This window comes from Dipodomys merriami, unplaced genomic scaffold (assembly GCF_024711535.1).
Source record: "Dipodomys merriami isolate MVZ:Mamm:240054 unplaced genomic scaffold, mDipMer1.0.p SCAF_60, whole genome shotgun sequence".
Lineage (NCBI taxonomy): Eukaryota > Metazoa > Chordata > Mammalia > Rodentia > Heteromyidae > Dipodomys > Dipodomys merriami.
Genome location: NW_027206180.1, coordinates 7,556,052 through 7,578,493, shown reverse-complemented (window position 1 = coordinate 7,578,493; position 22,442 = coordinate 7,556,052). Strand labels below are relative to the sequence as shown.

Below are 22,442 nucleotides of genomic sequence, written 5' to 3'. Positions count from 1 at the left end.
CTGGAACTCCTTCAGCCTCCCCAGTGCAGAAATCACTATACCAGCAGGCCTGGTCCTATTTTTCCTTACTATAATCTTTGGACTGGCGGCTCTTCTGGTCTTTGCTTCGTTATTCTGCCAGAAATTTCCCTGAACTCCAAAGAGTTGAGGTTTTCCCGAGTTCTCTCATATCTCGAGGCCCAGTGGGAAATGGACACATGTCACAACTTCTAAGAGTGACCCATGCCCCAGTTTGGCCCTGAGGACCCCACTGCTGGAGGCCCTGGAAGCATAGCTGTAGCATCATTATAGTTGTAGCCAAGAGAATACCCAATTCCTACAAAACACAGCACAGAGATAGGCATCCTCCAGTTCCAGGCCAGCCTGAGCTACGTAGTAATACCCTCTCACAAAAAGCAAAAAGGACTTTTTGCCTCAGAATAAAAGAAAATGAATAGGGTGTAAAGAAAAAGATGGGAGCCAGGTGCTGGTGGCTCATGCCAGCCTGTGGTCTAGCTACTTAATCCTAGCTACTCAGGAAGCTGGGATCTGAGGATTGGTTTAAAGCTAGCCCAGGCAGATAAGTCTGTCAGACTCTTATCTCCAATAAACTACTCAGAAAAGGCCGGAAGTGGTGCTGTGTGGCTCAAGTGGTAGGACACGAGCCTTGCGCACAAAGAGGCTCAGGGACAGTGCCAGGCCCAGAGTTCAAGCCTCAAGACTGTCCAAAAAAAAGGTAGAGGTTGATTTTGCTAAGTGGAAGAACACTTGCCTGGAAAGTGCAAGTCGCTCAGCCCTGCAGAAAAGAAGGTAGAGCTGAAGGCACATGGAGGGGCTCTGCGAAACCAAGGGTGCTGTTTATCACTTGTTGAATTTATTAATCTCTTCTAGACACTACCAAAAGCAAACATTGGAAGAGTATTTCTGTTCTGGGGACCAAGTAACATGCAAGGAAGGAGGGCAGCAACAGTGAGGACAAAGTGAGGGAGGAGAAGTCTAGGATCCCACCTCCAAGTCCTCCCTCTCTCTGTCCTGGGAACCAGGAGCATGGAGGAGGGGGCCAGCCTGAGCTGTGCAGGGAAGAGTCGCACCTCCCAAGGACCAAGTTCTGCTTGTGGGGATCCCTGGGGCTCTCCTGCTCTCTGGGTTGTGAACACCCGTTTATTTCCCTCCCTCCTGCTGCAGCCTGCTGGGACCTGGACACCCAGCACCCACCTGTGTTCCCAGCACAGGCCAGGTACCCCGGGGATTCAGAGAACACAGAGGATGGGGGTGTGGGGACAAAGGCTGGCCACATCGCGAAGAAGGGGGAGCCCGGGCTCAGCTCCCCTGCCGTCCCCAAAGACTGTCTCTTCCTTGGGTACAGAGTCTATGAAGAGCTGGGGCGTGGGGCGCCGGGGAAGCTGAACCCACAGCCCAGCCGACTGCGCCCTTCCCGGGGCGGGGCCGGGCCTGCAGGCGGCGAGGACAGCGAGTGTGCCGGGCGGGAGGCGTTCCGCGGGAGCCCACGGAGACAGGCCCGGGCCTTCGTGCCAACGCCCGGCGTCTCGACACCGGGCCCGGTTCCCGGAAGCCGGCGGCAGGGCGTCAGGGGCTAGTCCGGAGGCGGCCCGTCAGCCGTCCTCAGACGGGAGCTCGCCCGCGCTGGCACGGAGGACCCGAAGCCCAGCACCGGTTTCACAGACAGCCCGCCGGCGCCAGCAGCGACCGAGCGGTACCGGGACCGACCCCGGCGGCCCGAGGCCGCGCTGGCCTAGCCAATCCACGGCCACCATTCGAATTCGCGTCCCGATCCAGCCAGTCGCGGCCGGAGGGTGGAGCGGGAGGCCCGGGCGCGGCGGACAGATCGGGGGCGTGGCCCGCGGCTCAGCCAATAGAAGAGCCGGGCGCGTTTGAAAATAGGGCGGGGGCGGGGCCGCGCCTGCGCGCGGCGGAGGCGGCGGAGCCGGCGCCGGGGCGCTCGCTGGCGGGCTCTGGGGCTGCAGAGTGAGCGCGGCGATGGGGAGTGGCGGTGGTGAGTATTTGCGGGCGCGGAGCGGGGCCCGCGGGTGGCGGGCCTGGGCCGTGTGAGCAGGAGCGTGGATTCCACAGTCCGAGCCCGGCGCGGCGCTCCCAGCCCGGAGCCCGCCCGGGTCCCCGGTTGCGAGATTTAAATGCCCTCCGGGCGCCCGCGCCCGCCCGCCCGCCGCGCTGTTCCCCGCCTTGAGTCCCCGCGGCCGGCTTTTAAGTTTTCTGATGCGCCAAACTACGGAACTCCACCGAAGTCTGGAGTCCCGTGCCCGTGGACCGAGAGGCTGGCGTCTGGCGATCCCTGCCACCGAGCCCGCCTCGCGTCCCGGCCGCTCCCCCGCGCGCCGCCGCTGCCGGCGCCGGAGCCGAGGACTGCCGGGGACGCGTCCCACCTACGGGGCTTTGGGCGTGGGACTTCGGGTGTTAACAGTGGTTACTGAATCTTTTCAGGCATTTGTTCTGAAATGGGTGGATGCAGAAGCTTTTTTTGGTAATACGGTATGATCTTTGGGATCTTGGTCCTGGGGATACCTCTTTTTAACTTGGCAGCGCATTGAGTTTCTGACAGGAAAACCCAGGTCAAGAGGAGGGTGTGAGCCACGGCTATTACTCCCGCAGAGGGAATCACCTATATACAGAAAGGAGCAGCTATCTGGGAAGAATGGATTGGAAAGACTGGCGAGCCGGTAGACTGGGAGGCAGGATCTTGAATCGTGACCCAGGGCATTTTCCTGTAAAAGAAGGGGTAAAGCTGAGTTGAAAGGACCCAGTGTGGGGAGATGGAAGAGTCATCTGAGGAGCTTGACTGGGCAGCAGCTGACATGTCCGGCCTTTAGTGCTTGCAATCACTCTGTGTGAAGCTGCGTGTTGGGTTGGTTGGAATTTTGACAACCTTGTTGAGTAGCTGTCAACTCCCCATTTTATAGAGGACAACAGGGAGGTTCATGGCCTGCTCAGCTCTGACATTTGCAGAGCTGAGATTTGCAGAGGGACTGGCCTGGCCTCTCAAGTCCTTTTTACTTCCTGCAGAGTTGACTCTCAATTTGTGCTCCAAACCTATACTCTTTACATCTATGGATCCTCATTGTATGGTCTGGTTCTTAGTCACGTGTGCAAATAGAAGTGAAGAAAATGCCAGGGCTGGGAATGTGGCTTAGTAGCGTGCTTGCCTAACATGCACAAAGTCCTGGATTCAATTCCTCAGTACCACATACACAGAAAATGCCAGAACTGGTGCTGTGGCTCAAGTGGTAACATGCTAGCTTTGAGAAAAAGAAGCTCAGAGACAGTACCCAGGCCCTGAGTTCAAGCCCCAGAACTGGCAAAAAAAAGAAAAAAAAAAAACCCTAGTGGTTCAAAGGGCTTTACCTGAACATGAGATTCAAGGCAAATAGTCCTCAGTGTTCACTGCCTGTTGCCCATTCCTAGTTGCAATGTAGACTCTTGGCCAGAAAGTTTCCAGTGGTCAGGGTGCATGATACCTTAAGTTTGCTGTGAATATTTGCTAGATATTTAACAAATGGTGAGTTCTTCTGTAGTTCATATAATGCAATTCCTTTATAATCTTTGGGAGTAGTTCATTTTGTGATGCAAAGAAACAGTGATTTAAATTGCCTTCATTCATATATAACTTTTCCTTTCATCAAGACTTCTTTTTTCTCCCTTAAGTGATCCACTGTAGATGTGCCAAATGTTTCTCTTACCCTACTAAGCGAAGAATCAGAAGGAGACCCCGAAACCTAACGATCTTGAATCTCCCGGAAGATGTGCTCTTTCACATCCTGAAATGGCTTTCTGTTGAGGACATCCTTGCTGTCCGAGCTGTAAGTCATTAGATGAAAACAATTTCAGTCCTAGCCTTGTTGATTATACAGTCAAGACTTGGTGCTCTTATGTCAGAACAAAACTTTGGAGCCATGCACCAGTGGCTCATGCCTGTTATCCTAACTACTCAGGGAATTTGAGATATGAGGATCACAGTTCAAAGCTAGCCTGGGCAAGAAAGTCTGTGAGACTCTTATCTCCAATTAACCATCAAAAAGTCAAAGTGGCTCAACTGGTAGAGTGCTAGCCTTGAACAAAAGAAGCTCAAGAACAGTCCAGCCTCTGAGTTCAAGCCCTAGGACTGGCGCACGCGCACACACACACAGCTAGACATTGGTGGCTCACACCTGTAATCCTAGCTACTCAGGAGGCTGAGATCTGAGAATCATTGTTCAAAGCCATCCTAGGCAGGAAAGTCCATGAGACTTATCTTTAAACACCAGAAAACCAGAAGTTGCATTGCAGCTCGGAGTGTTAGATTGCTAGCCTTGAGTGAAAAGCTCAGGGACAGAGCCCTGGCCCTGAGTTGAAGCCCCATGACAAAACAGACAAACAAAAAAACCTTTGTATAAAGAAGGGACAGAAGGCTTTGTATCTGTTTCTGTCCTGTCTTCAGGAGTTTCTAAGAACAGGGATTTGAGGCAATCGCTATGTAACCCATACCTGGTTTTCATTGCTCTGCAGGTACATTCCCACTTGAAGTATCTGGTAGACAACCATGCAAGTGTGTGGGCCTGTGCCAATTTCCAGGAACTGTGGCCTTCTCCAAAGAACCTGAAGCTCTTTGAAAGGTATCTTCGCCCTGAGAAAGATGGCTTGATTTGCTCTTGCCTTTGAGCTTCTTGGTATTTCAGTCTGGGTCTCATGGCCTGATCCAGGGATCTATTTTCCTGTTGCTGTCTCCCAGAACCTTGCCTCATTCTTTGAGAGTAACCCAGGGCTGTAGACCTCAGCTAGTGAGGTACACCACTTCCTTACTCATCACCTCCCACGCCCGCCATGCTTCCGTGGATCCCCTTTGGCCTGTGACTTATTCCCATGATTCACCTGCTTTAGCCTTCTTTTCCTTCATTCAAAATCATGTAATTTCAGGGGCTGGGAAGGTGGCTCAGTGGTAGAGCACTTGCCTTTGCATGCTCAAGGCCCTGGGTTCGATTCCTCAGCACCACATAAGAAAAAAGCCAGAAGTGGCGCTGTGGCTCAAGTGGTAGAGTGCTAGCCTTGAGCTGAAGAGCTGAGGGACAGCGCCCAGGCCCAGAGTTCAGGCCCAACGACCGGACCCAAAAAAAAAAAAAATAAATCATGTAATTTCAGGGCTGGGATGTAGCTCAGTGGCAAAGCGCTTGCCTAGCAAGTGCAACGTCCTGGGTTCGATCCCCAGTATCAAAAAAAAAAAATCATGTAATTTCAATTTGATTGCCTTTAATTCATTGGTTGGTTCCACCCTCTTGCTAGGGTTGTAACCCCAAGGGAAGTCTATCATGAGCCCTGGTGCAAGCCACTAGGCCCACCTCCAAAACTGCTAATGGTTCCAGAAGCTACCCTTAAAATCCAGTGGCTCAGCCTTGAACCTCCTTGTTTAACAAACTGAAAAAAAGCACTACTCTGAAGGGGATTTTCCTGCCAAGTTTACCTAGGTCTTTATCCACTTGAGCTGCCAGAAACCCAGGTAGACTTACGGCCACAATTACACAATGTGGTGCTGTGGTGGCCATGCTTGGTCTCCTCCTGGATAAAACGCATAGTTCTTGACAAAATCCACTCGCCATACAGCTCGTGCATTTAAAGTATACTGCTCACACCTCTTCATATATGCAGAGTTGTGCAAACATCACGCTAACTTAAATGGTGTTCCCAGTCACTCCTCTTGTTTCCCTGTAACCCTAGAAGACAGTCTACCCCTCGTGTATTTTCTTGCTGACTCTAGACATTTTATGTAAATGGAACCATAACATTGCGATCTCTTATGACTGACAGGCTTCTTCCTTTGAACACTTTTTTAAGGTTTATACATATTGTAGGGTAGAATGGATAAAAGAAACAAGTAGTTCGTGCTAAGTTCAGTGGCAGCAGTACATAGCCTCTGACGTAATGTGACGTGTTATATATGCTCTTAATGTTCCAGGGCTGCTGAAAAGGGAAATTTTGAAGCTGCGGTGAAGCTGGGTATAGCCTACCTCTACAATGAAGGCCGTGAGTCCTCGCCCCACCCCCTCACAATTAGCTCTTTCCAGAGACATCCCCAGTACTAGCAGTTTAGTCATTCTTGCTGTATCTGCCTCTCTCAGTGCCCTGTATCCAGAGACCTTCTGTGAGGGCTGGTGATACTCCAATTTAGGTTTTGAGAGTTATTGCTTACTTTTCCAAACCCTTTAGGGCAGCCAAGAATAACTTTGAGCAGAGCCTCTGAACAAGGACTGAGAAGACAAATCAGACCCCCTGCCTTCACTTTTAAGACATCCTCTGTGGAGCTCTTGGACAGAGTCAGCATGCCTGACTCTTAGAGTGACAATGACTTAGTCAGAGCCATAGATCCCCGTGGCAAGGCTGGGTCAGAGCCAGCATTTATATACCTTTTCCCCCAGACTTCTTGAAAAATCCTCATGTATGCCAGGCGCCAGTGGCTCACGCCTGTAATCATGGTTCAAAGCCAGCCTGGGCAGGAAAATCCAGAAAAGTCTGTGAGACTCTTATCTCCAGTTAACCACCAGAAAACCAGAAGTGGTGCTGTGGCTCAAGTGGTAGAGAGCTAGCCTTGAGCTGAAGAGCGCAGGGACAGCACCCAAGCCCAGAGTTCAAGCCCCACAACTGACCAAATTAAAAAAAAAAAATCCTCATGTAGGCTTCTCTTCTGCCTGCTTCTACTTAATCTGCTCCTCATCCCAAAGATGAGCAATCCCAATCTGTGCTGTCCCAGCTTCCAAACTGCTAAAGCTTAGGTATAGAAATGTTTTCCTGTTCCTAAAAGTTCTGGTATCTTGCTAAGTAACAGGCCCTGCCCTTGGCCAGCTGAGGGAGCAGTCCTGTCCTCCAGCCTCAGGAAAGCCCAGGTCCTGCCCCCACTTTCCTGTCAAATAGCATTGTACCAACAGTATGCAATACTGTGGTTTCATAACATTCAGTTTTGTAACCGTTGCCGCTGTTTCAAAACTTTGGGGGAGGGGCTGGGGGGCTAGGAATGTGGCTTAATGGTAGCATACTTGCCTAGCATGCATGAAGCTCTGTGTTTGAGTCCTCAGTACCACATAAACAGAAAAGGCAAGGAAGTGGTGCTGTGGCTCAAGTGGTAGAGTGCTAGCTTGAACTCAGGGCCTGGGCTCTGTACCTGAGCTTCTTTTGCTCAAGGCTTATGCTCTACTATTTGAGCTATAGCTCCACTTCCAATTTTCTTTTCTTTCTTTTTTTTTTTTTTTTGCCAGTCATGGGGCCTGAGCTCTGGCCCTGGGCGCTGTCCCTCAGCTCTTCAGCTCAAGGCTAGCATTCTACCACTTGAGCCACAGCGCCACTTCTGGCTTTTTCTGCTTATGTGGTGCTGAGGAATCAAACCTAGGGCCTCATGCATGCAAGGCAAGCACTCTACCACTGAGCCACCTTCCCAGCCCATCCACTTCCAGTTTTCTAACAGTCTTTCTTGCTGGGGCTGGCTTCAAACCGTGATCCTCAGCTCTCAACCTCCTGAGTAGCTAGGATTTACAGGCATGAGCCACCGTTGCCTGGCATTTTAGAACATTCTTATCCCCAAAAGAACCTTTCCCCCAACTCATTATTGGGGACCAGGCAGGAGTTTCTGAATGAGGAAGGTTGGGGACCATGCCTTTGAGGTTCATCTTCTCCTGGTAGCAAGAATTCAGGCCTTCCCAAAGGACTCTTAGCAGGAGCTAACCCAACCAGTCCTGAAGCTGGACAAAGAAGAGAAGAGGAAGGCATGCTAGTCTAGAAGGGCTCTTCTGTCCTAAAACACCAGCAACTTTCCACTATACCTGGCTTATGGTTTTTCTTTTTGTTTTTGTTTTTGGGTTGTTTTGGGTTTTTTTTGGCCAGGACTAGAATTGGAACTCAGCTTCCTTGCTCAACTGGTGTTCTACCTCCTGAGCTACACCTTAAGTACAGGTTGGCTTCAAACAGCAAACCTCTGGATCTTAGCCTCCTAAGTAGCTACCATTACAGGCAGGAGCCACTGGTGTCCAGCTCAGGAAGCTTAAGTGTTTAGACTTTGCAAAATGATTATGGAGAAGTTTGTTTATCCCATTTACCAGAGACATCCTGGGTTCTATTCTGTTGTCTGCCCTGCAGTTTCCGTGTCTGATGAAGCCCGTGCAGAAGTGAATGGCCTGAAGGCCTCTCACTTCTTCAGTTTGGCAGAGCGACTGAATGTGGGTGCCGAGCCCTTCATCTGGCTCTTCATCCGCCCGCCATGGTCGGTGTCTGGAAGCTGCTGCAAGGCCGTGGTTCATGAGAGCCTTAGGGCAGAGTGCCAGTTACAGAATGTGAGTCTTGGCAAAGGGGCACAGGGGCAGCACCTGAAACCAGCTAAAGGGTCACAGAAAGCCAAGCCCTATTTAAAGTCAGGGACGTAAAGGAAATGGACGTACAAAATAGGAAATGCAGGGCTGGGAGTGTAGCTCAGTGGTCGAGTATTTGGCTAGCACGCTCAGAGTACTGCATTTTATCCCTAGCACTTTCCCTACCGAAACAGATGTGGGTAGGAAAAGAAAAGAAGGGAGGGAGGAAATAAATCGCCTTAGGGCCAGAGGGTGATCGCAGAGCTCTTAGTGGGAGTGTTTGCAGCTGGAAACTTTAAGGATTCAGGCTGCATAAATTGAAGACTGAAATAGAGGTGTGGGCCATGGTGTGAAGTTAGGGGCTGCACAGCAGGGTGGGCAGGACCTGGCAGTTCTCCTATTGAAAATCATACTTTGTTCTCCTTTTTTCAAGACTCATAAAGCATCCATACTTCACTGTTTGGGAAGAGTGCTAAATCTTTTTGAGGTGAGTAGAATTGCTGCAAATCCCTGGCTAGACTCCAGGAAGTACTTGAAAAACAGCAGAAATGGCTGTGCAAAGTGAATATAAAAGGCAAGCCTTCTTGCCCTTAGAGGCATCCGAAGCTGGGTCAGGGCAGGGTTGCTGGCTTCACTCTCTCTGCCTCCAGGGCGGGCCCTGAGCCTGTTACCTGACCTGGATTCTGAGTATCTTTGAGAATTAAATGGGACGGCATGGGTAAGAGGCAGAGCAGCACAGATGCATCCGGAACTGAGCCAGTGATGCTAGCCTGTTTGTCTGTTATTGGCTTGGCCATTGGTGAGTCTTACAGACATCTGTGCTTTTCTGGTCTTGAAGCTTTAATGCGCTTTGTGATCAGTGAGTGCCTTTGTAATAGCTTCAGGAAAGGGAAGCTACAGAGAGGGATGCTGAAGGCCACTAAAGCCATGAAGAGAGCCCCCACACCATACCCAGGCTGTTTGAGGCATTAGCTTTGGCACCTCGTGTGAACCACAGGCCTTGGGTTGTGAGAGCTGAGCTCCAGGAGGAAAGCAGAGCCCTGAGGCTGAGGCCAGAGCTCTGAGGTCAGGCCTCTCATTGGCTGTTCAGCACGTTGAAATGTCTGTAGAGAAGTCATTTCTGCTCTGACTCAGTTAATTCACAAATATGATTATTTAAGAGGATGGATGGTTGTTGGGATGACGTAGTAACTAGCATAGGGTAAGGAAAGAACCAATTGTGCTTGGCCTCCATCTAGGATGAAGAGAAGAAGAAGCAGGCCCGCCAGTTGTTTGAAGAGTCTGCTCACGAGGGTTGTCTGGCCAGTTCGTACCTCCTCTGGGAAAGTGACAGAAGGACGGATGTGAGTAGAATCTGGTCTGGGAAGGGGGCTCTTGGCTGAGTTCTATTGGCAAAAGTATGGGTCCTCACAACTCCTGATCTGTCAGCTGTCAGGCATAGCTGAATGGTGGGCTACTTTCCAAAACAACCACCATTGTTTGGGAAGACAACAGAGGTAGAGCCTTTCTGGTGGTAGGAGCAGGGACACTTAAGAGCTTGATGGGTCAGTTCTTAGTTCCTCCCACATCACATAAAAATTGAGGTATCTTTCTCCCGCTGACAGGTGTCAGATCCTGGACGATGCCTCCACAGCTTCCGGAAACTCAGGGACTTTGCTACAAAAGGCTACTGGGAAGCCCAGGTAACATGGGGAGCTGGCCTTTCTCCTTCTGTCTTAGAAATTGCTGTTTGAGGTCAGCCCAGGCAAAAAGTTAACAAGACTCCCATCTTAACAGCCTAGTGAGGTGGCACACCCCTATCATCTCAGCTGTGGGGTAGACATAGGTGGGAGTATTGAAATCCAAGGCAAACAAGCCAGGTGCACACACCTGTAATCCTAGCTATTCAGGAGGCTGAGATCTGAGAGTCACCATTCAAATCCAGCCCTGGCAGAAAAATCCAAGAGACTCTTATTTCCAAGTAACTGGAGATTAAAAAAAAAAAGTTGGACTGAAGGGATGGCTCAAGAAGTAGATGTGGCATTGAATGTTATACAGAAAATAGTTGTCTATATGTGTTTAATCACATGGAAAACCTTATATTACTATTAGGTGGACAAAAGAAAGCTAAAATGTATGTAAACCTCAGTCACAAATGTATGTGTAATGCTATGTCAAAAGTGCTTGGGAGGGCTGGGAATGTGGCTCAGTGGTAGAGTGCTTGCCTAACATGCATGAAGCCCTGGGTTCGATTCCTCAGTACCACATAAACAGAAAAAGCTGGAAGTGGGGCTGTGGCTCAAGTGGTAGAGTGCTATCCTTGAGCAAAAGAAGCTCAGGGACAGTGCTCAGGCCATGCTTGGGAAAATTCAGAAGGAAATGGTTTCTGGGAACCATCTGAAATCCACAGTGGATCCCCGTGCCAAATCCAGATACTTATCAGTCTGTCCTCGCCTGCTAATCCATGGACTGTTAATAGTACAGATTCATGAAAGAGGAAACCAAAGAATAGAGGGGTCCCCACTTTGCTTGTGATCTTAAACCTAGATCTTGCAAGACATCCAGGCAGCTCTTCTCACTTTGCAGTGTAGCTCCAACCCCTGAACCCCACCCAAAGAAGCACCTAACTTTCACATCTCGGGGTAAACAGAAACAGGCAGGTTTTGAAACATAGATAGGAGACTGGCTGAGGATTTGTACGAAAGCAACTGATGCTTCATCTTCTAAAAATAGTGGCTTGTGCTGTATTATTCCAAAAAACAGCAACTCAAAAGAATTTGACTGGTCTGAAAAGTTGATAAGGCTTAGGGAGCAGAAAATGCTCCTACTTTTGTTTTCTACCTTCACTCGGGCTTTGCTCGATTTCATGTTGACCTTGTCTTTCAGCTGGCCCTAGCCAAAGCCTGTGCAAATGGAAACCAGCTCGGACTGGAAGGGAAAGCCTGCAGAGAGGTCGTCTGGCAGCTGTTCCAGTCCTCCCAGGCTGTCAGTAAGCAGCAGATCTTCTCTGTGCAGGAGGGGCTCAATGACACAATGAGGTGAGACATCTCAGAACATGGGTGTTTGATTCCAGGGCAGAAGGCTACCAAAGAGATCTATTACTAGGCAGTGTGGCCAGCCCTCTAGGATTCTTGCATTGTGTGTGTGTATTGGGGGGGGGGTTCCCCTTAAAAATAAACTAGCGGGCATTGTGGCTCACACCTGCGATCCGAGCTACCAAGGAGGCTGAGATCTGAGGATCGCAGTTCAAAGCCAGACCAGGCAGAAAAATTCCTATGAAACTCTTATTTCCAATTAACCACTCAAAAACAGGAAATAGAGCTGTGGCACAAAGTGGTAGAGCACTAGCCTTGAGCAAAAGAACCCAGGGACAGTGCCCCATGACAAGATAAACAACAAAAGTTTTGTCTAAGCAAAACTATGAAGAAGAAAATACCCTGCTCCATTCTTCCCAGTTCCTTTTTTTTAAAACAAAACAAAACCATAGAACATGCAACCTGTGTGAACATCTTTCTAAAGTGATAGGACTTGAGTCCTCCATTTTTACAGTTGCAATAGAGCCTTTTTTTCTGACAGGCTAAGGATGGAATGTTAGAGAGGAAACCATAGGCCAGTGAATGATAAGCAACACCAATTTTCTTTATGGCTTATCTGTACAAGCTCAGTGACAGCAACCAGGTCCTGAGTTCAAGCCTTCTACCAACGAAAACACTAAAAAAAAAAAATATATATATATATATATATATATTTGTTTGTTTGTTTCAAAAATGGCAGTTTCTTCCCAAGAAAAGCTCAACCTTACACACACACACACACACACACACACACACACACACACACACACACACACACACACACACACACACACACTCACTCACTCACTCACTCACTCACTCACTCACTCACACTCATAAGATCACATACACACGGCCCAGGAATCCAGCACCCTTTTGCCCTCGTGTTGGCAGCCTCAAGCTGGAGTGCTTTCACAATCCTGGGCCTGTGGTTGGTATCCAGCATCTCACCCCACCTACCCACCTCCCTCACCCCCAGCTCTTCTTTCCCTCTCTGTGGAGGACTCTTACACTGTTTTGCTTTTTTGAGTAGTCTTGCTATTTTTTTTTAATTTTATTTTATTTGAGAACATACTGTACAGAGGGGCTTAGTCTTGCTATTTTATATTATATATTACTATATTATACTATATAATATATAATATATCATATATGTATGTAATATATATATATATATATTTATTTTTTATTTATTTATTTTTTTGGTCGGTTGTGGGGCTTGAACTCTGTCCTGGGCACTGTCCTTGTGCTCTTCAGCTCAAGGCGAGCACTCTATGGCTTGAGCACAACACCACTTCTGGTTTTCGAATGGATGGTTTATTAGAGATAAGAGTTCACGGACTTTCCTGCCCAGGCTGGTTTGAACCATGATCCTCAGATCTCAGCCTCCTGAGTAGCTAGGATTACAGGTGTGAGCCACCAGCGCCCGGCTGTAATATATATTATATGCTATAATATAATATATATTATACATCTGGCCTTTGTTCTTTGTTGTGTTGGTTTTTTGAGAAAGTCTTGCTGTGTCATCCAAGTGGGCCTTAAATTGATGATCTTCCTGCCTCAGCCTCCTGATTGCTGAGGCTACCACCATGCCTGGCATATTTAATGTATACATTTCAGGGGTGCATTTTAGAAGTCAAATTACTAAGCTTATTAAGTCTTAACTGTTCAGGAGAACTTTCTAGTCTATTTAGTCCTGGCCAATTTAAACCTCAAAGATCTGTGCCCTGTGTTTTTCCTTCTACTCATCCTCTCAGGAACAACCTCCGGGGGCTCCTGGGGCAGGGTGTCTCTAGCCATTTGTGAGTCCACAAATGCGCGCTGAGAGTGTGGTCCTTGGAGAAGCCTGTCCTTGTTCTCAGGGGTGACGTCTTCTCCGCAGGTACATTCTGATAGATTGGCTGGTGGAAGTGGCCACAATGAAAGACTTCTCCAGCCTGTGCCTGCACTTGACGGTGGAGTGTGTGGACCGGTACCTGCGGAGGAGGCTGGTGCCCCGGTTCAAGCTGCAGCTGCTGGGCATTGCCTGCATGGTCATCTGTACCCGGTGAGAAACCCCTTGGCCCATGCGCTTGCGTGTGTTGGCTCTTCTTGGGCTCAAGTATGGTCAGCTGTCCCTGGACTGCTGGCAGAATCTTAAGGGAAGGGAGGTTTTATTTTTGTTCTGTGTGTGTGTGCGCGCACATGCGCGTGCAATACCAGGTTTTGAACTCAGCCTTACGTTTGTTTGGCTTGCTTGCTCACCTGTTGCCATCTAAGCCACACTGCCAGTCCTGCTTTTTGCTTTTTTTTTTTTTTTTGGCAGTCCTGGGCCCTGAACTCTGGGCCTGGGTGCTGTCCCTAAGTTCCTTTTGCTCAAGGCTAGCACTCTACAACTTAAGCTACAGTACCACTTCTGTGAGTAATTGGAGATAAGCCTGGGCTGGCTTTGACCACGATCCTCAGATCTCAGCCTCCTGAGTAACTAAGAGTACAGGTGTGAGCCACTGGCACCTGGTTTTGCTGAATAGTTTTGAAGATGGAGAGGTCTTTGTGGACTTTTCTCCTTGGGCTGGCTTTGAACTGCAATCCTCCAAATCTCAGCCTCCTGAATAGATAGGATTACAGGCATGATGCTCTGGTACCAGCTTGGGAAGTTAATTTTGGGGGTCTTAACTGGCTCCAGCCAGCATAGAGCACTGGGGAGTGGGCTGCTCCTCGGCAGAGCAGCAGCTGTTGGGCTGTCGTGCTGTTTGCTGGCATAGCTGGACCATCTTCCCAGCTTTGAGGGTGACTGTTAAAGAGGTGGCGGAAGGCCACCCCCTCCTAGGTCCTCGGTGTTCACAGACACACAGCTCTGAGACTGAGCTCTCAGGTCTCCCCCTCCAAGGTTCCCACACTCCTCCCGGGTCAGACATCTCACCTCTCACGCCTCTGAGCCTGCCACATGACGGAACTCAGCCTGCTTCCTGACTTCCCTGCATTTTACCCAAACCTGCCTCCCTTGAGCCAGGGCCCGATCACCCTTGTTTTATCTTGGACAGCAATGTGGAAGGCGATACTCACAATGCTTTTCTCACTCAAACTCCAGTATCACTAAAAAGGGGGAAAATATCCTTGTCCATAAGGGTGTATGAGGTCATATGAAGACAGGATGATGGTTGGATCTGCATTCTGTTTTATATTCCTGAGCCCTGAATCTTTTTTCTAGTACTCTGTGTGTGTGTGTGTGTGTGTGTGAGTGTGAGTGTGAGTGTGTGAGAGAGAGCGAGAGCACATTGTGTTTGCTAGGCAGGTTCTGTACCATTTGAGCCACACATACCCAGTCCATTTTTCTGTAGTTGATTTTCAAATAGAATCTGTGTTTATGCGTCAGAAGGCTCGGCCTGACTCCTCCTGCACAGCCGGGATGACGCCTTCAGCTTCCACGGGCATGAGGGTATTGCATACTTCTTTGTTTAGCCTCGCTGTGAATCCTGATCCTCTTGAGCCCCACTTCCTGTGGAACTAGATTATACATAGGGGTCACCACACCCTGCCTCTTCTCAGCATCTGCCACGCTCCTTGCCAGCCACGCTGTGTGACATGCTTTCGTCATGAAGCCCAGAACCCATGTGCCCTCCTTACATCGAGGCCTCCCAGAGCCCTGCACCTCCTTAGCCTGCCTCAGGAAGTGGGCTCAGGGCTGAGACCCCATTTCCACACTTCAGGTTCATCAGTAAAGAGATCCTGACCATCCGAGAGGCCGTGTGGCTCACAGACAACACATACAAGTACGAAGACCTGGTGAGAATGATGGGAGAAATCATGTCCACCCTGGAAGGGAAGATTCGAGTAAGTGAAGGTGTTCTTCCCCTTAAATCCACGTTGTAGTTGTTTCTGTGCTTGAAGTTTCAGGAGGGCAGGGGGAGTAGAAGTGGATGAAGTGCGTCCAGCTTGCCTGTCCTGGGAGGCCCTTAGTGGGCCCAGAGGACAGCAATCTGTGCCACACCCAGAGCCCCAGAGCCCCAGAGCCAGCGGCTGCTGTGCCCCCTCGAGGGCCTGAAGCCTGAGCTTGGGCAACACGCTGAGCATCAGCAGGGCTGTGCTTCCACGTGGAGTGGATGGAGGGGGCTCTCCATTCACCTCTCCCTTCTGTCTAGATCCCCACCGTGGTGGATTACAAAGACGTCCTGCTGACACTGACCCCTGTGGCGCCCAGAACGCAGCACCTGTGCAGCTTCCTCTGCGAGCTGTCCCTGCTGCACACCAGCCTCTCCGTGTACGCCCCAGCCCACCTGGCCTGCGCAGCGCTGGTCCTCGCCAGAGCCATACACAGGCAGAGTAAGGAGCCCCTCTCCCGGGTCCTGGTGCTGGGGGGTGCTCCGACGGCAGCCGGTGGAGGGCCAGAGAGTGAGTCCCCATCCGTGCTGGAGAGGAAGACGGTGGTGTGAACCACGGTAGTTCATTCCACAGATACCAAGGTGGTTCTAGCTTAGTATTTCTCGGATTTGTGGCAGTCGGGTTGTGTGTTCTTTAGGGTTTTTTTTTCTTCCCAAAGCCATTTTAAAGGGATCACAAGACAGAGCTCAGGGAGCCTGTCACGCACAGCTGGCAAAGTTGTATTGTGAGTGTGGACCAGGCGGCCCTCACAACCCTGGCCTGCTTTCCTCCCCAGCACAGCCCTGGACCCCGCGCTTGTGGGACCTCACTGGGTTCTCCTTGGAAGACCTCACTCCCTGCGTCTTCAGTCTTCACAAAAAATGGTACGTCTCCGAGGAAATGCCCAAGCTGGCGGAAGGCCAGGCAGGGGTCTCAGGTGCCCTGGGCGCTTCGCCGCTTCATGGCAGCCAAGGGAGTCTTCCAGGCTGACATTTTATTTGATTATTTTATTTTTTTGCCAGCCCTGGGGTCTGAATTCAGCGCCTGGGCACTGTCCCTGAGCTGCTTTTGCTCAAGGCTAGCGCTCTACCACTTTAGGCTTTTTCTGTGTATGTGGCACTGAGGAATCAAACCCAGGGCTTCATGCAGTGCATGCTAGGCAAGCGCTCGGCCACTGAGCCACCTTCCCTGCCCTGAGGCTCTTTCCCACAGGGAGTCTCTGTGTGTCTGAGCTGACTCTGTGCCTGGTCTCCACACCCCACCGCTGTGGCCTCCACACTGTGCTCCCTCTCTCCGGGCGCCTCCCTCACCTCATGCTGCTGCTCCCCGTGAAGTTTGTAGAGCACCGCAGGCCACAGCATCACAGAAAGTCAGGGGGAGAGGGAGCAGAGGGGGGAGGGACTGGCATGTGGACGGGGCCAGGGTTCTCCTAGAGGAAGCACAGCACTAGCAGGTGGGCCAGCGCGGGCCAGGGAGTCTGTTGGCTGTGAGCAGAGGATGGGGGGACGTGCGGGCAAAGGGGTCCCTGGCTGCAGCTGCCTCCCCATCACTTCCTCCTCCACTTTGTTCATGGACTCCCACTTCTTGGTTCCCTCCCTCAGAGTCTGGTCTTCCTAACCAGCTCTAGGCTGCTTCTTCAGTCCTCACCCTAAGGAGCCAGGAAATGCTAGCTTCCTGCTACTCCGCAGAACCTCTCCCTGGGGTACTTGGCCCCTTCCAGGACATCGCACCTTGGCTCTGACCACCTTGCTAATGTCTGTGCAGTTGCCCTGGTTTCTAGTTGAGGATTCATCCAGGTCGTGTCTTAGTAGATTATATTTGGAAATAAAAATCTTATGGAAGCCAGGTGCCAGTGGCTCATACCTGTAATCCTAGCTACTCAGGAGGCTGACATCTGAGAATTGAGGTTCAAAGCCAGCCCGAGCAGAAAAGTCCCTCTGAGATTCTTATCTCTAATTAACCACTCAAAAATGAAGTGGAGCTGTGGGTCAAAGTGGTAGAGCACTAGCCTTGAGCAAAAAAGCTCAGGGACAGCACCCCAGACTATGAGTTCAAGCTCCACAACAAACCCCCTCAAAAACCCAAAAAGACTCTCATGGACTTCTTCCCTGGGCTGGCTTCCAACTGATCCTCCAGTTCTCAGTCTCCTGAGAAGCTAGGATTACATGTGTGAGTCACCTGAACCTAGCACTGCGCTGGTTTGGAAAGCTTGTAGTTCTATCAAACTGAGGGAATTGGACTAAAATTGGGGTGGGGAACAAGTATGGTGGCTCACACCAGCCTTCTGGGAAGAGAGAGTGGGAATGTTTTGGTTTGAGGCTACCCTCATTAGTAAGACCCCAGGCTCAACCAACAAGCTAGGGGTAGTTGTGCAAGACTGTTAATACCAGCTATGCTGGGAGGCAGGGAGGTAAGAGTGCAGTCTCAGGCTGGACCAGCAAGAAACACAAGACCCTGTGGCCACCCGCCTAGCCGGCCAGGACCCTGTGGCCACCTGCCTAGCCGGCCAGGACCCTGTGGCCCACCCGCCTAGCCGGCCAGGACCCTGTGGCCACCTGCCTAGCCAGCCAGGCCCTGAGTGCTGGAACTCATCACTTCCAAGAAAAGTAAAAACAAAATTGGGGAGGAGACCCTCAGTGTCTGCCTTGTGGCTCTTTCTAGCTTCCACGACGATGTCCCTAAGGACTACCGGCAGGTGTCTCTGACGGCTGTGAAGCAGCGATTTGAGGACAGACGCTACGAAGAAATCAGCCAGGATGAGGTGCCCCCCCCTCGGCGTGTGGGGATGGTACGGGGTGGGGCGGGCTCTGTGGCCCTGGACCTCGGTCCTGCCCGGGGCACCCTTCACTCATCGCCTCTGGCCTCTCCTCAGGCGCTGAGCTATGGCCAGTTGTGTGCTGTGTTGGGCGTGAAACGAGAGACCCCGGAGCCCCTGACTTTCCTCGGTGCTGAGGAGATCCACACCTTCCTCAGCTCTCCTTCGGGAAGGAGAACCAAACGGTCAGTCCTCCCCCTACTGCCCCCCTCCCCTGGCCAGGACTGTCCATGGGATGCTGGCTACACACGCCCCAGCCCAGGTTCCCTGTTTGATCCTTCGGCCATATTGGGTCCACACTCCCTCGCTGATCCAACAGCCATCTGAGACTTTTGTTGGAGAAACAGCAGGTCCCACGCAAAAACCTGGGGCTGTTCCTGAGTTTGGCAACCTCCACACCTCAATCCTTCCTCAGAGGCCGCTGCCTCCCCTGCTTCCTTGGAGGAAGATTATTCTGAGTGTGGTAGATCTGGCCCTGCCCACGCCACCATGAGCCATCCTGCGTCACTCAGTTCCATGATGGCACTTGGCTTGTAACCAGATTACTGCCCTCCTCACTTCCTTTCCTCTCATTCCCTGTGTGTAATCCCCTTTACCCTGGCTTGCTCTCCTGGGGCAGCCTCTCCCTGCCTCACCCATCTGAAGAGCTCCCATCAATCCCACAAAAGCCCATGTGTGTAGGCCCCACTTTGCTGCTCTCATTGCCTCCGCAGACCCCTGAACCTAGCACTGGCTCTTTCACTGGGCTGAACATGGGGGGTTTGGGCTTCCAGAGGGCCTCTGACACCTCGCTGCATGCAGCACCCCACTCCTCAGGGGCAGGGTCAACATGAGGAAAGCCACGACAGACACATGTGTCTGTGCTCTAGGAAATGTGCTCCTCTCATGCACCCAGCCTTCCAGTAAAATCTGCTCCCCAGTCTCCCATAGCCCTATCCGGTGTCCAGGAGAGACACCCCCACACACATACACACTCACACAGAGATACTGGGGCAGCCACCCCGACTCCCTTAAATCAGGAAGCAGAAAGGGTCCTGAGTATGGCTGTTTCTCCCAGGGCCAGGCCAGCGCTTCAGCCTCTTGCCCTGACCCCAGGAGGGCAGATGTGCAGCCCTTTACCAGAACAGCAGGTCTAGTGCCTGGCTCAGAACTCTAGAGGGTAGGATGCGCTTCCTGCCAGTTTCCAGAGGGGCCGAGGGGTTAGTACCCTCATCATGGCCAGCCACACCACGATTCACACAGGCCAAGGACACTGCTGTTCTTCCTCTGGACACGCCCCTGCTCTCCAGAACGCTCCATGGCGTTTTCTGCCCAGCAGACCTTTCGAGACCCTTGTCAGGGCCAATAGCTTAAGGCAGGTGCAGAGGACCAAGTTTGGCTTCCGACGCTGCTGCCTAGCCTGGGGCTGTCTGGCTCCTCCCACCTCACAGGAAGCGGGAGAACAGCGTGCAGGAGGACAGGGGCAGCTTCGTGACCACCCCCACCGCAGAGCTGTCCAGCCAGGAGGAGACCCTGCTGGGCAGCTTCCTGGACTGGAGCTTGGACTGCTGCTCCGGCTACGAGGGTGACCAGGAAAGTGAGGGCGAGAAGGAAGGCGACGGTGAGTTTGGGCCTGGGTGCGGCGGAGGGAGACTCTTCAGAAGATGCCCGACCCCGTGCCTCCTGGCCTCCAGTGCTGTGTGCAGCAGAGGACCCTGCGTGGAGACCTGGGCCTGGCCAACCAGCCCCACACCCTCCCCATAGAAGGGCATCCAGACACAGGGGAATCATGGGAGGAGAGCCCCAAAATAGCTGAGCGAGAGGTTCTTCCACACCATGTGGAGATTTAGGCCAAACCCATGCCTAGCTCCAGCCGGTTCTGTTTTGGCTGAAGGACATCACTTGGGCAGAGGGAAGACAGAGACTGTCTGGAGTTTCTGATGAGATTTCTAGAACACTGAGATGTGCCCTGTAGGATATATGAACCACTTACCCCCGGCGGGCTTCAGGCAGGGTATTTCTCCCATGTTCTGGCCAGGACTGGTCTGGCTGTGGCAAGTTTCTCTTGCTTGTCCAGTGACTCACCTTGGTGTCCATGAGGGATTCAGTAAACTCCATGGCCATTGTGTTGTCTCCTGCTGGCCTCGGCAGAGGGTGACTCTCTGGCCTTGAGGGACATGTGTCACCGGGAGCTGTACAAGGGCCTTCAGCCTGAACTACTGGGCTGCTTGGGCTGTGACCAAGCAGAGGGTACCCCATGATGCTCGAGCTGTGGTACAGCCGCCCTCTGTCTGTTCCCCACAGTGACAGCTCCCAGCGGCATCCTCGATGTCACCGTGGTCTACCTGAACCCAGATGAGCATTGCTGCCAGGAATCCAGCGACGACGAGGCCTGCCCAGAGGATGGGGGATGCCAGGGGCCAGCCACCCACAGACCAATCCCAGGGCCCAGGCCCCTTCTCTGCAACAGGAGGGAGCTGGGCAAAGACATCACAACCTCAGGGTACTCCTCCATCAGCAGCACGAGCCCCACAAACTCTGTGGATGGCAGTGCGGGTGGCGCTCCTGGATCTACCTCACCGCCTTCCCCAGGCAGCGAGCCCAGCACACAGCCTTGTCATCATCAGGCCAAGAAGTCATGTTTACAGTGTCGGCCCCCCAGCCCCCCGGAGAGCAGGGCTCCCCAGCCACAGGTCAAGCGGCAAAACCTCTCCGTCCACAGTGATGAGGACGCGATGTTGGGCTTCCGGAAGCTGTGAGCGCGTGTCAGCGGGTGCCGTGTGAATGTTTACAGGGAAGGGTTGATGTCCTGGAGGAGGAGTGGGCATTGAAGGTGGGTGCTCGGTGGCCTTCGCCCGAAACTCCCAAGTGCTAACTCCTGGACACCAAGTTTCTTTGTCCAAGGAGCCTCATCTGAGCCATGGGAACATCAGATTCCGTGAAAAACTTAGCTGCTTCTCCTTGGAGAGTCTAGCCACAAAGCCAACACGCTACAACACGTGAAGCCCATGTCTCTGTATCCTCTTGTGTCCTGCTGTCTCTCTCTGGAAACTTCAGCTTGTGTGTGTTGTAGTCTTTCCAGCCCTTCCTCAACCCATGCCAGAAACCAACAGCTTGCACGCTCTGAGTCCGTAGCCATAGTGTGCTGGCAGGCACAGCTCGAGCCTCTGCTAGAAAGCTGCCTGCTTGCGGGCCCCAGCAAGCAGCTCTCCGCACACCTCTGTCCCCTCGCTGCCCTCCCACTGCATGCAGCATTCCCTTCCCTACAGGCTGCAGGTGTGACCCAGAACCGGGGCCACAGGCTCCCTCCCTCTGGTATGTTTGTCTCATCTTAGAAATCTGTTTCCTTCCAGAACGGGTTGTCTGTCCCCATGATATCCATGTGAACATCTCTGCACTGAATTTCTGGGCCATTCTTTCTCATCTGGATTTCTTCCTCCTTTCAAGATGAAAACAAAAGTAACATTTAAAACAGAGGGTATTGAATAAAAAGAGAATAGACTTCCGGCATTATTTATGCACAGCTGAAAAAGAAATCTGATGTCAGACAGTCGGTTCTCTCCTGGCAGCGTGCAAAACAATTTTCCCAGAGGGATGACCAGGAAAAAGTCATTTGTCAAAACTGAGGTGACCAAGATGAAGAGCAGAGAAGTCTTATCATTGGAGTTGCCTCTTTTCCATCAGAAGAGGGCAGATCCTACTCCTCGGTCTAACTCATTTCAGAAGTGATAGGCCTTAGCTCAGTGGTAAAGCACCAAGTATGCTCAGTATGCGGGAAGCCTGGCTAAGGAGGCTGCCACAGGCTGACCACTGCCATACCAGCCGTGTGGTATACTGGTTGCTTTCCTATTTGGGTGTGTGTATGCAGGTACTAGAATTTGAACTCCGAGATTGTCTTACTCTGCTTTTTTGCTCATGGCTAATGATCTTCGCTTGAGCTGTGTCCCCACTTCCCACCTATTTTGCTGGTTACTTGGCTGTCTCCCAACCTGGACCCTCAGATCTCATCCTCCTGAATAGCTAAGTGAGCTGTCAGTGCCTAGATTTTTTTCCTCTCTTCAATATTAAGAATCACTTAGCCAGGAGTGTCCACAAATGCTCTTGAACCAGAAGTACAGAAATGGAGGGATAGACTCAGTGTTCATTTTGCTCTGTGTGTGTGTGTGTGTATCTATCTTGATGTTCCTGTGCTGTCTTTCTGCTACTGTAAGAGTTCTTACCATCCTGGCTGAGGCATGGATGGGCTAAGAACCCAGGTGTTGGAATTGTAGACCTGTGCTATTAATTATGTGCTCCTGGGCATGTGTGAACCTCAGTTTCTTCATCTGTAAGATGGGGCAATAATACCTACCTCACAGGGATGTTGTGAGGATTAAATGTGATGAGGATAGTAGCGCACGAGTGAGACCATCCCTTAACGGCCTCCCCCTTTGCTCATGG

The 22,442-nt window shown here is 51.5% G+C and overlaps 1 protein-coding gene across 1 annotated transcript; it reads left to right on the top strand.

Moving 5' to 3' along the window:
- Nucleotides 1-1,960: 1,960 nt before the first annotated feature.
- LOC138814624 (cyclin-F-like) lies at nucleotides 1,961-21,193 on the top strand. Its single transcript, XM_070003700.1, has 17 exons — nucleotides 1,961-1,993; nucleotides 3,658-3,812; nucleotides 4,498-4,604; nucleotides 5,939-6,006; nucleotides 8,107-8,300; nucleotides 8,749-8,802; nucleotides 9,554-9,658; nucleotides 9,920-9,997; nucleotides 11,181-11,332; nucleotides 13,251-13,415; nucleotides 15,058-15,181; nucleotides 15,490-15,670; nucleotides 16,005-16,092; nucleotides 17,870-17,969; nucleotides 18,081-18,208; nucleotides 19,454-19,623; nucleotides 20,307-21,193. Exons 1-17 carry the CDS (start codon nucleotides 1,978-1,980, stop codon nucleotides 20,759-20,761), a joined length of 2,340 nt encoding a protein of 779 aa, XP_069859801.1. The 5' UTR covers nucleotides 1,961-1,977; the 3' UTR covers nucleotides 20,762-21,193.
- The last annotated feature ends 1,249 nt before the right edge of the window (nucleotides 21,194-22,442 follow it).

What these genes read in the sequence shown, in the direction of transcription:
- LOC138814624 (XM_070003700.1), top strand. An exon ending in AACCTGAAGCTCTTTGAAAG is followed by an intron (nt 4,605 to 5,938) that starts GTATCTTCGCCC and finishes TTAATGTTCCAG; the next exon opens with GGCTGCTGAAAAGGGAAATT. An exon ending in TCGGGAAGGAGAACCAAACG is followed by an intron (nt 18,209 to 19,453) that starts GTCAGTCCTCCC and finishes CCCACCTCACAG; the next exon opens with GAAGCGGGAGAACAGCGTGC.